The 15416-nt window shown below is 36.5% G+C and overlaps 2 protein-coding genes across 7 annotated transcripts; one reads left to right on the top strand and one right to left on the bottom strand.

The window, feature by feature from the left end:
* Positions 1–1259: 1259 nt before the first annotated feature.
* Positions 1260–4376, bottom strand: ccdc92bb (coiled-coil domain containing 92Bb). 6 transcript variants are annotated; one of them, XM_056731542.1, is made up of 6 exons: positions 4118–4376; positions 2969–3215; positions 2401–2448; positions 1980–2326; positions 1825–1913; positions 1260–1725 (listed from the first exon to the last, which is right to left on the bottom strand). In XM_056731542.1, exons 2-6 carry the CDS (start codon positions 3135–3137, stop codon positions 1593–1595), a joined length of 786 nt encoding a protein of 261 aa, XP_056587520.1. In that variant the 5' UTR covers positions 3138–3215; positions 4118–4376; the 3' UTR covers positions 1260–1592. The 6 variants fall into 6 exon arrangements, with proteins under 6 accessions (XP_056587520.1, XP_056587521.1, XP_056587516.1 ...); XM_056731543.1 differs by having other exon boundaries at positions 1986–2326; XM_056731538.1 differs by having other exon boundaries at positions 1260–1913.
* Positions 4377–7817: 3441 nt separating this feature from the next.
* Positions 7818–14802, top strand: aifm5 (apoptosis inducing factor mitochondria associated 5). The gene is made up of 19 exons (XM_056731746.1): positions 7818–7836; positions 8533–8608; positions 8707–8816; positions 9698–9807; positions 9939–9983; positions 10096–10177; positions 11545–11657; positions 11766–11852; positions 11933–12024; positions 12463–12593; positions 12700–12815; positions 12912–12983; positions 13120–13183; positions 13597–13673; positions 13751–13868; positions 14049–14147; positions 14239–14314; positions 14393–14497; positions 14763–14802. Exons 1-19 carry the CDS (start codon positions 7818–7820, stop codon positions 14800–14802), a joined length of 1632 nt encoding a protein of 543 aa, XP_056587724.1.
* Positions 14803–15416: the final 614 nt, after the last annotated feature.

The raw sequence follows: 15416 nt of genomic DNA, 5'->3' as shown, positions 1-15416 counted from the left end.
ATAATGAAATAGAAAAATATAGTTACAAATAATGCATAATAGTATTCAAAACATGCAAGCGTAGCCTCACGGTTATATTCATAAATCAGCATCTGGTCCATAACAACGTATCAGAATTGCTTTGTAGGATCACAGGAAAGCAAAGCAGCTTTTTCCGAGCACAGACCTCATACTCTCCAACAAAAACGCAATACGATTCTATTGCATCCTCTCCTCTGCCCATCACACTGCCTCAGTCTCCCACCACATGCGTTCGTACCCGGGGGAGGAGTCTCAAAACAGCCGTGTTATACTCGCTATGCTGGGGATCCCGATTCGTTGCATTGAAGAGAAGAGCAGCAGTACATGACTTAACTTCAAAATCCATTCATTCGTGCAAATCACATGAACCCATTGATGAATGCAAATACATTCAGCAGTTTTCAGTATGCACAGCGTCGAAGATCTCAGCATGTCAACTTCATTTCGCATACGGGAGAAAAGCTTTGCATCAGATGCTTCTGGCTCTTCTCTACGGCAGGACGCTGCTGCAGTTCCGGCGGAATGCAAACACACTGAGAGCTCGCGCAGGCTGGAAAGTGGGACGACGAGATCATTACAAAAATACTTTTAAAGTCAACAAAGCTTTATCGTTGTTTCAAGCGTAGGTTTATCTGTTACTATTTGTATTTGTTTTCCCCCTGCAGGGTTTTTGCTGTTAGACGCTAGCTCACCTTTAGACGATGCGCATGCGCACACGCGAGAACCTGTCAGCTTTGAAAAATGACCTTCCTGCCTACAACACAGTGTGATATTGCTTTATTGTTTGTTTTTATTTATTTGGTAATGCATTAGTGTTTTGTTCATATTTATATGTTTTTATTTAGAGTTATGAATGTAGGCTATTGTTTTTTAATACGTAGTGTTTTTTGTTTGTTTAAAAGAGCCACTTAATATAGGCTAATATCAAGGGATTTTTTATATTTAATTTTTTTTGTCTTTAGCCAACATACGGGCTATGCAATTAGCATGTGCTTTTATCATGGTTACACATCAATATCAGTAACTAATATGAATTTAATAAAAAATAATTTGTGATATAATCTTGTAATGCATTTTAAGAAAATGTTAGTAATATAATTAAAACTTTCACAACAAGAAATATTAGAACCTTCTATAGAATGCAAAAATATAAGAGAAAACGAGAACAAAACACTTCACAAAATAATACGAGGAAAATGTATTTAATGAGAGTAATATTTCATATGCCTCTGCTAAATACAATATTCTAAGTACATGTTTCTTTTCTTAAAATAGAGACAGAGAGAACAAAAACACAACCCTATGATGTTTGAATGGTTCTGCATTTAACAACGCAGCAGTTTGAAAAGGTACACCAGAACTTTTCAAGTTTCACGCCTTTTCTTTAAAGTCGCTTTAACAATTTAGAAAGTGTCAGCATTTGCAAAATAAGACAATAAGCATATTGATTTGTTTATATTTCAGGACGAGCGATCTATGTAATATTGTCACAAAGCTTCTAACGAGATTTCAGAATTGACTCATGAAACCCGCATATATGCACTAAAATGTCCAAAATCTATCTCGTTACTCTATAATTCTGTAGTCTCGGGTCCAATATCCTTCCTCATTGGTCGGTCCTTGAATCGACTTATTCGAGTCTCCGAAAGGCCACTTTCCCTCCAGTGTCCTCCGAGTGACCTGTGCAAGGGGAGGAAGCTATGTCTGAAAGGATAAAGGAAGAGGGCGGGGTCAGGCATAGGGCGAGGGTCCTCTGGCCCAAGCACCCTTTCACGGGGCACACATTCTCTCACTCTCTCTGACCTCCGCATCCTTCCTGAAGCGCGGCTTTGATGGGTGCTTTCCGCTGTTACTGGAGATCCACACGGAGAGGTTGAGGTCCAATCTGATTCCTGCAAATAGGTAACAGAAAGGTTTGATATAAGAAAAGTGTATGAGAAGACCCTCTTCTAGTGCACTTGTACCTGCATGGTTCCTCCTTCTTCCTCTTCTTCTTCTTCCTCATCATCTTCTGCCTGGTGATAGAGACGAAAGTGTGCAGAATGCAGCTGGAAGGAGAGTTGTGCGGCAACGTCTGTCTGCTTCCGGAGGTCACGACTCAGAGCCGTAATCTTATGACTGCGCCGTTTTAGCTCCTCGAGAAATCGTCGCTCTTCATCTCTGAGACGAACCTGCAGCGCGCTCGCTGCCGCCCCCTTTCTACGCAGCTTTGCCCGCAGCTCCACCAGTGATGTCTCCTGCTCGGCCAGATGTTGCTCTGTCTCCAATAATCGTGCCTGGAGCAACGCTTCCTCTATTTCAACATCTGTAATTAAAGTGAGTGAGTAGGTGTGTGTGTGTGTTTTGTCATCCAGTATATGGGGGAGTGAAAAAACTAACCTTCTCTGCTTCTTACTGGTGGTCTTTGACTTAGATCACAACTGAGGTCTGCATAGAAGTGACAGTTAGCATTAGATTACATTACAAAGGATTACATTACTTACATTGCTTTATCCTATACATTTTACATAGGTATTTGCCATCCCCTGGGATCGAACCCTCAACCTTGCGTCGTTAACGCAATGCTCTTACCACTGTGCTACAGGAAAGCTCTCAGGAAACCAAACATAGAAAATAATTTGCTTTTCATTAAAGGTCCAGTATATAAAATTTAGCAGCATCTAGTGGTGAGGCACTACAGAGACTGACACAGGACTGATATGGCTTCTTTGCCGAAGGTGATTACGTATTTACAAAATGCGCTTTGTAGAACAGTTTGTCCATTTATGGCTACAATAGAAACCACATTTCAAATAAGGGGACCCGCGGTGTGTGTCGATACTTATAGCTCATTCTAAGGTAATAAAAACAACTTCATGAAGTAAGGTCTTTCTACACTTCTGAAGACATAGTTATGTATATTATTTTGCATTTGTGTCAATAGATCTTCCAAAATGATACACCGGACCTTTAACATGACTCTTGTAATATGAAAGAAGTGAAAGACCATTGCAACGTTTCTTCAGATTTCGTATCTCCAGGCGAAGGCCATTCAGGAGGATCCGATGTTCCTGCTGCAAGATTTCTGTATTGCGCTCAACGCTCTCCACCTGTTGGGCAAGTGTAGATCTATCCATGGAAAGCTTCAAGAGGGTTGAGGTTTACAGCACCTGTTTCAAGAAAATTTTTGGACATCAATCCTAAATTAATTGAATCTGAAATTAAGAGGAAAAACCTAAAATGTAAGAATTCAATTGCATTAAATAAGAAAACAAAGAAAGATCAACCTTGTCCTTATTTTCAACAGAAGCCTAGCCCATCAAACTAAATTTTGTGAAAGTGTGCTTGTTCTGTCTTTCCTGAAATATGATTTCACTTTGCTATATAAAGAAATGATCTTCATACACTTGAGTGTTACCAACTACTTTTTGCAGCCACTGTTTGTTAAACATATATAAAATGTATATCTGCAAAGAAATAATTATATAAAATCTATTTTAAAACCGCCACAAAACAGTCTGGATCTTAAAACGGAAGGTTTTCGTCATTATTTGACTCCTTCGTTTCAACTTCATTATCAAAAGCTGAAAAAGTGAGCATTATGTCATTGATACAGCCGGGACATTCTGACCCAGGAACTGCGTACTGCCGTCTGTAAACATCGCAATCTATCGTCTTTAACGCGACTAAATTATTGAAATTGCGTTTTTTCCCCACAAAAACCTCACGACAATGTCAACTATAAGTATGACTATACCATTTAAACTCATTTAGCACACTGACACCCACCCGAATTCAACCTTCATCTATCTTTGGAGTGTATCAACAAACGACCATCAACTTAATACACGAGGCACATTGACCCAATAACAACAGAAACTTACTAGAAAAACGTCATATTTTAAAGGTTACTTTGTACGTTGTTTAACGTCTGTTGGCAACGTTATTTGCAAAGACTTTTACTTTAACACCTCCGTCATTCCTTTTCGTTCGTCTTGAAATCACTGCACTGTTTTAAGATTTTACCGGGCACTGGTTTTCAAGGTCAATAACGGTAATATGACACACAACATGCCCATGTCACAACATGCCTCATAACGCACAGTCTACTACTTACGATTTGACTGAACAGATGAGCGATGCAGGACTGCGATGTGAAGCATCTAAACTAGTGCGTCAGGGACAGGAAAGGGTTAATCATCTGCCATGTCGTCCAAAATCTCATTCATTTAACCAATGAAGTGGACTCAAGTGACTCTAGTCCTTATGTTTTAATCTGTTTTTAGATCCGGCTTGATGTGCTCAAGGTCATCTAAAAACTGGTACAAAATCAGATCTGGATAGTTGTATTTGGATCGAGGGGACTACGCCTATTGTGTGACGCACATAACCTCGCAAAGAAACTGTATTAGATTTTCCGTACTTTCTGATTTCACATTCAGTCGTTTTGCTTTCAGCACCCTGGATAGCGACACACTGCTCTCTTGTGGTAGTCAGTGTTGTTGTAGCCCACCAACCAAATCATCTTAAGTCTAAACTAGCTTAATATTAGACAGCTCTGCTGACTTCTTTGTTGATGGTGTACGTGATCAATCCTTGTTTATGTTATTTACAAAAACACGAATGCAGATGTTAGTGTTCTCAGTGTGAACCTGCGTCTGTACATGAAACTGCTAACTAACTGCCTTTAGAAGATGGATTTATATTGGCCATTTTTAAGCATGGGAGACTTTGTTAAGTGTAGTTTTATATTTATAATATTTTGTTTACAAAAATGTAAGATTGTTGATAGGGACACAGTATTTTATTTTACTTTTATTAAGACCACATACAGAACAACATCATTAATGAAAAACAACATACACAATATAGAAGAATGACATTATGAAAGACAGAAATCATTTAATATTTTTAAAGACTTTTTTGTTTGTTGTGCCCTTCATAGACAAAATATATGAATGAAACACATATAGAATAATTAAATAAAGAAATACAAATAAATAAATTGACAGTAGATCTATCTCACACAAGTATTTACATTCTTGAATAGAAAATGGCAAGAATGATAAATCATTTAGCAATGTACTGAAGAACCAGACAGGGCTTATGTAAAGAGGGCATTAAATAACAAAATTTATTAGCATGTCCCTAAAAGTATGTTTTTTTTTTTTTGCAAAATTACTATGTTTTGTGCAACTACATTTTTATTCAGTTTATAGACTTTGCAGACGATCTTGCTCTCCTTTCAACAAATCACTCCAATATGCAATTGAAAACCCAAGAGTTGCCTTAAGATGGACACCACCTGACTTGAGAAAACTTGAGAGACCCAACAACACCTGGCGTAGAACTGTGGTACAGGAGCTTCAAAAGATTAACCTATCGTGGGGAGAAGCACTACATGCTACCAAGGACCGCGATGGAGAGAGCTCATTGAAGCCTTATGTCCCATAGGGGAAGAAGTGGAGTAACTTCTTTTTGATTCAGTTTATAACTGATTAACAATTTTAACAGCAGCTAGATATTTTTTAGTCAGTGGTGGTGACTGACGTGCCCTAAAGTTCTGGCCCCATTGAGAACCAATGCATGACACACTTTTTATGCATCTTCCACATTTTTATACTACTGCAGGGACATAAGTTCTCGAAAGTGTCTTTAACATCTTAAACATATGAATCGTCATTTTTGTAATTGAATGCATGACTATGACAAACTTATTTCTTTATTATATATGTTCCCATCATATTTAAAAAATAAATTACATAAAGCAAGCTTCATGAGATGAATATACATACGGTGCAACTTTTTATGCTTCTGAGCACATAGACATGTTTCACTTCATCCTGTTGTCTCAGTCTCTTAATGTCCTGGCAGAATGCCTTTATTCTTTAATGCAGTAAACACTGGCTGATGTCCAATGTTACAACAACTTCCCTTGGTACTGATCAATCAAGTCATGACATTTGGATACTTCTTTGGACTCTGCAGTTGTTTTGGCATATTTTCCTATTTAGGTAATAGTTTGTCAATTGTTTCTTTTAAGAGTCAGCATGTTATATTCAGGTCTTTGACATTTTCTGTCGGTTGTTTTTTCTTCCTTCACCATTCTTTTTCTCAGTACTCTGTCCATGTCAATGGTTTCTGCTCCCTCGTCAGAACCATTTGTGGCAAGGTTTGGTGTTTTAATGAAAGAAAGTCAAAAGGACTTTTCTTCCCAACGGTGACCAATGATGTCTTGCGAAAAATAAACATATAAGTTTTAACATTTTGCTAAAAAGTCAAAGTGCCAAATTATTTCACATTTCATTTTATTTAATTGCACTAACTATTACAAAAGTGCTTTCTATTTCTCAGAAATAGACTAAAGATTTTAAAGATCAAAACTTAAGACTTAGTACCAGATCAGTTGATATTTCAGTAATTGCTATAAGTATACAGAATTTTCAGTTTAATCGTACAGATTACCAAGTTAAGTACAAAACGTAATATAAATACATTTTATATAAAATATAAAATGTATTTAGTAATTTATTGAACCATCTGTTTATATTTTACTAAACCCCTGATGATAGAATCGAGACGTCAGAAAAATATCAGTCTAAGCGCAAGTTTTCTATTTTAAAAGAGATGTGTCATGGAGGAGACAAAAAGGATGCACAACATACGTTGTAGGATTTCTGTTATTTAATATGTACAAATCAGAAGCAATAGTACCCAGGTATGACTTTTCAAAGACCACAAAAGAGTTATTATATTTTATTTTTTTCATGTGCCCATTTATGAGAAATATGGACCATTAGGTATGACAATCTGATATGGATGTGATATCTCAGGGATATTCATCACATGGATATTCAAATTTCAAACCACCAAATATTGACATATGACTTATGAGTATACATTATGGATTTATCTTAAGGTAGACATTTGCAGGGAAAATATCTTTTCACTTTGAATTGACATTATACCTTCAAAAAGAGAACTTCAAAAATCAGTGATTCGCCACATTATAATATAAATTATTCACAATTTGTTTTAGTTTGATAATTGACTGTTAAATAATTAATAAAACAAGATTTTTGGGGACCCGAAAAATATACTTCTATGGCATTTCTGTGAATAACCTTTTGCAGCACATTTATTTTTTGAAATGGCAATATGACAAAAGTACAATACAGTACAATACAGTTTAAAGATGCCACTGTATATGTTAATGTTGTGCTTCTCTATATTAAGCCTACTGCTATAAGTTGCACTCTGTGAAAATGACAAAGAATTCCTGACTTGGTTTAGTACAATAAATAGTATTATAGTTTAGCACATAATACATAGTCTTTAGTTGTTCGTAGTAAATCTAAACTTTGAAGGGTTATTGTAGTCAATTATATCCTGAGAAGAGCATTTGAACTTGGCTGTTTGTGGTTCACTGAGAGAGAGAGAGAGAGAGAGAGAGAGCACGTCAATTCATTGTCGTGTGTTGCTTGCTCAGCCGTTCTCTCTTCTGTTGTCATGCCACAACAAATGATATGGCTCTCCTACAACTGAAAGCCATCATCGCAAGTTATCCAGCCCCACTTGTTAACAGCTGTTGGATACACCGTTTTCTTTTTCACTAAATGAGTAATCAACTTCATGAGCATCCTGACAATAAGATGTCTACTATAAATCTCTGAAGTGATGGACTTTACGGAACCCTTTTCCTTCATGAGCACCGTCCCAGAGTTTACTCTTATGACAGCAGTCCCTTGAAAAGAATTTTGTTTCAGAGTTTTTAAAAGATTCCTCAGGAAATTAACTCTCTTGCGGATCAATTTGTGATGTCTCAGAAGGAAGCGGGTAAGCACATTTTTGGTGTTAAAAGGCTTTTAAAAGTATTGATCTGTTTTCCAACTCTTTCGTAAAAATGTGTATCGATTTAAAGTCGTTCTGACACGTGACTTATTGAGGAACGTCTATTTTTGTAATGATGCAATTGTCAACCAATTGGTCACGCGCAATTTGCGTCGCTATAGCAGGTTGCTGCAGCATTGCACACTGCCATCCTGTGTTAATATAGACTTTTGCATATTTGTAAATGCGTAATTTTTTACTTACTGTTAACTAGATATGAGATTTGCTAACAGAAGCCACATGTACAGCAAAACATACAAGGCTTTAGGTTTCTAAAAATGGGGTTTATAGGCCTAAACTAGATGACATTTCCCAGTGTCATGGAAAATATTAAATTAAGAAATAATAATAAAGTCATGCAAAGGTCAGTGAATTGTGTTTGCTCTGCTATTAAATATTAAATTGGCTAGAAATTGCTTTTTGTAAGTGCAATCTCAATAAAATGAGTTTTGAAAATCCTTATCTGATCATTACTGACATGAACCACTAGATCTGACATCATCAAATGAATGATTTTGTTGACTTTTAAGACATTTTGTCAATATTCTTTTCTCCATAAAATCGGTAAACAAGGCATAATTGTATGGATGCTGTTGATTTTTAATATGCATATTTCATGAATGTTGGCTTTTATTGTCACAGATTTAAAGGCTGATATAGAGGAAGAGGAGGAGGTGACAGATGTAGTATGTACGGAGTCACACCTCAAAGATGGAGAGTAAGTTACTCCTTTGTCTCAGACCTCTAAAAATATATATAAGGCATTTTTTAAATGAATAAAGTTGCTGACGAACAAAGTCTAATTTTCTGATCTAGAATGATGGAGGTGGAGGTTGGTCGCCACAACGTTTTGCTGGTACGCTGTGATGGGGTTTACAGTGCCATCAGCAACCAGTGCACACACTATGGTGCTCCACTGAGCAAAGGTAACACGTGATGAATTGACAACAATGAGTTAATCTCATAATTATATCATGAAGTGCCCAAATAATAAATTGTATACTATATATATAAAACAGGATACATAAAAATCACTACAAATCACATTAATTTACATTAAATGAGGTGTCATGCATTTTGACTTCTTTACATTGTTAAACGTGCTGTCTCATTCTTAACATCAACTTGTCAAAAAACGAGTTTGGTGTATTACGTAGTAATTCTGTGCTCGATACACTCCCCCAGCGATCGTACAGGTTTAGGAAAGTTCTTTTCGAACATATAAAACTTTTCTTATTCCCTTATTGGACAATTTTCCCGGAAAATTACTCGGCACGGCCACAGGAGAGCAGCAGAAGGAGCATGCGCAGACGCCACTTTCACTTGTGTGCAGGAGTGAGAGAGAGCATACGTACGCGAAGTTAAGGTGTTTGTTTGTTCACTGCATTTGAGTGATGAACGTTATATAAAATGTGGCTATAACTCTGGATTTGGAGATAGTTTAAAACTGATATTTGGAGCTGTCACAGCGCTAAAAGATGCCGGACATGAACCGAGTGCGATGAGTGAAACTGATGTCTGTGTTTTGTTGACAATGGGTGCGCACGTGTTTTGGTTCAGCCTACCCCTCCCCCCCGCACGCGGCGTATGTTTTCGGAAACAATCGTAAAGCTGATTCTATCTTTTATAAATATGATCAAACTAAATACTCTTCGAAGATACAAAGTATGCAATACTACTCTATAGGTTCTTAAGATTAATATGAGATTGAAAGAAACCCTGTGTGTTACGTCGGCTTTAAAGATACATAACATGAAAGATCTTGTGGTTTGAAACATTACAGTGGAAACATGTGATTCTTCTTCAGGTGTCCTGTCAGGTCACAGGGTTCGCTGTCCATGGCATGGTTCCTGCTTCAATGTGAAGACTGGAGATCTGGAGGAATATCCCGGAATTGACTGTTTGCCCTGCCACAAGGCACTTTGCCCTGAATTCACGCACGCACACACACACACACACACACACACACAAAACCACAAATATTTGATAGTTAAATAGTTGATATTTCTACACAAGTTAACATACTTTATCTGACTCTTTCTTGACAGGTTAAAGTTGAAAACAGCAAGGTCTATGTGTCTGTTAAGAAAAAGGTAATCATTTGGATGCTTTAGTTAGTTACAACATAATAATAGTTTCGATGAAAAAAATATGAATTAATACAAATAAACTTTTGAAGGGTGGTGTACTGTTTATATATGTCAGATTCAGGGTCAACCTAAGAGATTAAAGTGGATGCAAGCAAGAGATCAAGAGGTGTTTCACACCGTGTTGCTGTTAGGAGGAGGTGAGAGAGAACCTTTGGTCCAAATTTGTTATATACTGTAGCTTTGTGGTTTACATTCCCTTTATTTTGGCTTCTTATATGCATAAACCAGAGATGTACCGATATATCGGCCAAAAATCGGTTAAAACAGCTTATGATCAGGGCCGATATAAAAGAGGACCGGAAAATGCTATGAATTTGTGCTCTGTATAGAAAATGTTAAGAAACATCACCGGTTTGATGTTCAATAAGAAATGCTCATTATACAACATTCAGAAAGTGAAGAAATATTCATTTAATCTTCAGAATCAGTATCGGCATCAGCAGATATCACTCTGAAAAATCAGCAGTTTTGGTGGAGAAATTTATATCAGTGCATCTCCAGGGCTGGGAAGGTTGCTTTTAAAATGTATTTCACTGCAGATAACAAAATGCATGCTTTAAAAAGTAATGTGTAACTTATTTAGTTATAAAACACAAGTTCTGTACTTTTATCGAAATACTTTAGAATACTTTGGAATACTGATAAGGTACGTAACACAAAGGGATCACCAAACAGGACTTGGTTTTTCACTGCATTTTAAACACATTAGTTTTTTATCCCTTAAAGCAAAAAAGCACACAATCAAAAGAAATGGAAAATGTTGATGCTCAAAAAGGCAACACAATGCATTAAGAGCTGGGCTGTGTAAATATTTTTGAATTGGAGGGATTATTTTGTTTGCTGGGAAACATGGGGTTATACATGCTTAATGAACAAAATAAAAAATAAAAAATCTTTATACACTTTTAAACCTGCAGTTGCAAGTTATGAAATCAGAATTGCATGAAAAAGTCACAATTGCGAGATCTCACAATTCTGACATTTGTATAGTAAGTTTATTTCTTGCAATTCTGACTTTATAACAATTCACATTTTTTCTCTCAAGCTCGCAATTCTGAGTTATAAACTCGCAACTGTGAGAAAAAGTCAGAACTGTGAGATAAAAGAACTCTGAGATAAAAAGTCGCAATTACCTAAACAAATTACTTAAACAAGGGACTCGCAAAACATGAAAACAGTAGTTGATCATTCAGGTAATCACAGACATTAAAGATTCATGGATATGTTAATAATTTTACATTATTTGCAGTTTTAGTTAATATAAAGTTTAAATGAAATAAATGCCATTGAAATTCCAGGTAATCCCTTTGGTAATCTAAAATACTTTTTGGATGTAACTGTAATTTGATTACCACTACTTAAAAAGTAACTGTATTGAAATACAGTTACTCAAAATCAGAATTTTTAATACACAACTAAGTTACATGTATTTGGTTACTCCCCAGCCCTGTGCATCTATAGTAGAAAGTGTTAAAGTTTGTGGATGCTGTTTTGTTGAGCGCAGGGGCAGCTTCTTTGAGCTGTGCTGAGACGCTTCGGCAAGAAAACTACAGGGGCCGAATTATTATGGTGTCTCGAGATGACCTCCTTCCATATGACAAAACCAGACTTAGCAAGGTGAGACTAAAGATTTGTGTTCAGCATACAAGAATAGAGTAAGACATAGTACCAGCACTGGTTTTACACCCACACAGACATTCAAAATTGAATTTAATCCTGATGTAGGTGATGAATGCTGAGAGCGACAGTCTCTTAATGAGAAGAATGGAGTTTTTTCATGAGTATGATATTGAGGTCTGGCTGAGAAAAGAGGTAAGAACTGAATCTTATGTTATATTATCTTTCATATCACCTGAGTCATATTCGAAGCATGTGTTACCCTTTCTCTTTAGGCTTTGTCAATAGACACAAACAAGAAAACAGTGACATTTGATGACGGCTTAATCCAAAGCTATGACCAAATCCTTATTGCCACAGGTTGCAGGTAAGCATGTAATGATATATAATTAATATATTCCTTATTAACATATTTTTAATAGTGATATGTTATTCATTTAATATTGTTGGATGATAATGTGTTATTTTAAGGCAGTCTTTGGTAATCTGTAAAAAAGGGAAACTTTTTGGCAGCTGGGGTGCCAGAAATATACCGTAAAATGATATATTAATGATTATTGTTTTTTCATGTTTTCTTGTATATTTGCAATCTTTTCTGTATTTTTTTTTAACATTTTTAAAAATCTGTAAAAAAATCTGTAAAATTGTACTATGAAACCGTAAACCTCTGTAAAATTATGTTATGTTATTTAATCATTTTATAGAATACTTTAAAGTATTTGTTGAAATACATAATTATAAAAACAAATAATAGTTTATTTACTTTTAATCATGCCTTACAGACATCTTTATTTTTCATCTTCAGAGCGAAATGCTTAGACTGCCCTGGTGCAGACCAGGGGAATGTGCTGATGTTGGAGACACCAGATGATGCCAGACGCATCCACTATGCCTGTATGGGCTCCAGGACGGTCATCGTGGGCACTTCCTTCATTGGTACTTTCATACACCCATTCTTATTTCACATTATGCCTCATTTTATCCTCCGTCTTCAAATATTCATTCATTCATACTTCCAATCCATTGTGTGTGACATTTGAAGGCATGGAAGTGGCTTCTTACGTGATAGATATGGCCAGTAGTATCACGATCATTGCAAGCAGTGAGCTGCCCTATCAGAAGACCCTGGGCCCGGAGATAGGAAAAGTCACCATGATGGTAAATATTAAAGGATGAGGGCAACATAAATACAAAAGACCACCATCTATATCTACTTTGTTATATAAACACAATCATTTTTCTGGTTTGCTTGAGATGCTGGCGGAGAGAGGGGTGGTGTTCCACATGAATGACGCCATTGTGGAGGTTCAAGGCGAGGACAGGAGGGTGTGGAGTTATTTTTCCTAAGCAATGCTGCATTTTATTTCGAAGTTAAATAACTGACTTGAATTGAATTTCAAATGAACCAAAATGGTGATTTTAATTCATTCAGATAATTAGTAGAACTCCACATTTTTTACAGGTTAAGGGTGTGAAACTGAAGAGTGGCATCATTATTGAAGCTGATGTGTTGATAGTTGGAATTGGTATGTAGAGCTGGTAAAAAATATGCATTTAAAATACACTTTCTGTCATAATTTTTTCACATTAAATGTTTTTCAAAACCTGTAAATGAATTTTTGTCCTGTGGAACACAAAAGAAAATATTTTGAGAAATGTCTCAGTTGTTGTGTCCATACAATGGAAGTCAATGGGGGTCAATGTCCTTTGGTTTCCAACGTTCTTCAAAACATCTTCTTTTGTTTTCCGCAAAGGAAAGAAAGTCATACAGGTTTTAAATGACATGTGGATGTGTAGACAGTATGATGAAAGGTTTCAGTTTTGGGTAAACAATCCCGTTTTAAGTCTAACGCTTTCAAACCATGTCCAATACATTTCACCTTTTCCTTCAAATATAGGTTTTCTTGTGTTCTCATCTCCCCATTTATCTTTATTCAAGGTGTAAATCCCAATTCGGGGTTTCTAAAAGGGAGTCCCATAAACATGGACTCCAAGAACTATGTCATTGTGGATAAGGTAAGATCTGATGACTTCCCTCTCGAAAATACTCGATTTAGTCTTCAAAACTCCTGAATCAGGCACCTGTCTTACAGTACATGAGGACCAATATAAAAGACGTCTACTGTGCAGGAGATCTGACCTCATTTCCTCTCAAAATGGCTGAAGGACAGAGGGTGACCATTGGCCATTGGCAGATAGCACAGGCACATGGTACTCGAGACTTTTGTTGTAGACATAATACACAAGTTTTCTTTGCGACTAACATATTTCCAAGTAGGGGACGTAAAATGGACTACGATTCCTCACTCTAAATGTAAAATTATTTTAAAGAAAGATTAAATGTTGTATAACTTGGCAGGTACTAGTAAAATATAATATTCGCTTTATTAGGAAGGAACGCAGCCTTCAACATGTTGCACAGGGAGGTGGAGCTACACACTGTGCCATTCTATTGGACCGTCCTGCTGGGGAGGACTATTCGATACGCTGGTGCGCTCTCACAGTTTCACAAGATTGTATAAAGTCTGTATTTATATGTGTACATGTTGACTGCAGATGTATACACGCTGTTTATGTGCAGGTTATGGAGAGGGATACACTGAGATGGTGCTGAAAGGCCAATTTGAGAACATGAAGTTTTTGGCATTTTACCTCAAGTGAGAAGCTCTTATGTGTAAAACTTTCCATTGTCTGACTTGATGAATGACATATTGATGATGAACTGTTAACATCAGGCATGATGAAGTCGTGGCTGCAGCAGGATTGAATGTTGAACCTGCTGTCTCAGTGGTGGCGGAGAGGTTGGCCGAGGGACGAGTGATTACAAAAGCTGAGGCAATGTGAGTGAACCAAAAGACGACTCTGTTATTTTTCATTCTACCTCGTTCAAAACCTGTATATGACAAGATAGATATTTGGAAAAATGTCTCTGTGGTTTTGTGCCCACGCTATGGATGTCAATTTTGTATGAGGCGCCATGTTAAATATGAATTCAATTCTTAAACAAATCGAAATGAAAGGTCATATACAAACATATGTTTACATAGCAATATAGCAATAGTGTAGTATGTTGTACCGAACAATTGAGATTTTTTTCTTTTCTAGGTCAGATGACCTTAGTTGGTTGAAGCTCCAGCCTCTGTGACAACAGTGTGAACTCTATTCTGTCCATAGACCATCCCATCCAATTGTGCTTTTACACAAAAGACTCAAATACTCAAATGTGTGTTTTTAAACCATTGATACATCGGTGTGTCACAGTACTGTATGTATCATCAAAAGCTTTGTGCACAGAAGTCACAGAGTTTGCCATTTTTATATTCATATATTTATATTCAGAGAACAGACTGCAACTCTCATACAACTGAAGAAGGGGAAGAAGGAGCAGAAAGTTTATCGTATTCTTCTATGACTGTAGTTCTTGTGTAAACCCTATTACATGAGCACCAAATGAATATGAACTTTACACACACACTTATAAGGAATAAGCATTTAAAAGATGAGGTTTTTGGTAACAAGTATCAAGTTTATATTCACACGATGTTTAAAAATGAGCTATTACCTAGTTAAAGGAGCAGTTCACTTCAAAAATGTGTCCCCCCTGACTTTCCATAGTAGGAATAAAAATTACTATGGAAAGTCAATAGGGGCAAATTTTGAAGTGAACTACTCCTTTAAGGGATAGTTCACCCTCAAAAAAGTTATTTGATCATTTACGCATGTCAAACCTGTTCGAGTTTCTATGACTTTAAGACTGAA

This window comes from Triplophysa dalaica, chromosome 19, assembly GCF_015846415.1.
Source record: "Triplophysa dalaica isolate WHDGS20190420 chromosome 19, ASM1584641v1, whole genome shotgun sequence".
Classification (NCBI taxonomy): Eukaryota; Metazoa; Chordata; class Actinopteri; order Cypriniformes; family Nemacheilidae; genus Triplophysa; species Triplophysa dalaica.
This window is presented reverse-complemented; position numbering and strand designations above follow the sequence as displayed.

Coding starts and splice junctions, on each gene's coding strand:
- ccdc92bb (XM_056731538.1), bottom strand. CDS start 3,137: ATGGATAGATCTACACTTGCCCAACAGGTGGAGAGCGTTGAGCGCAAT. Junction 2,449..2,968: donor TTACAAGAGTCATGTTAAAG/GTCCGGTGTATC, acceptor ACTTCTATGCAG/ACCTCAGTTGTGATCTAAGT. Junction 2,327..2,400: donor ACCAGTAAGAAGCAGAGAAG/GTTAGTTTTTTC, acceptor CTTTAATTACAG/ATGTTGAAATAGAGGAAGCG.
- aifm5 (XM_056731746.1), top strand. Junction 12,816..12,911: donor TAGGAAAAGTCACCATGATG/GTAAATATTAAA, acceptor GGTTTGCTTGAG/ATGCTGGCGGAGAGAGGGGT. Junction 13,184..13,596: donor TGTGTTGATAGTTGGAATTG/GTATGTAGAGCT, acceptor TCTTTATTCAAG/GTGTAAATCCCAATTCGGGG.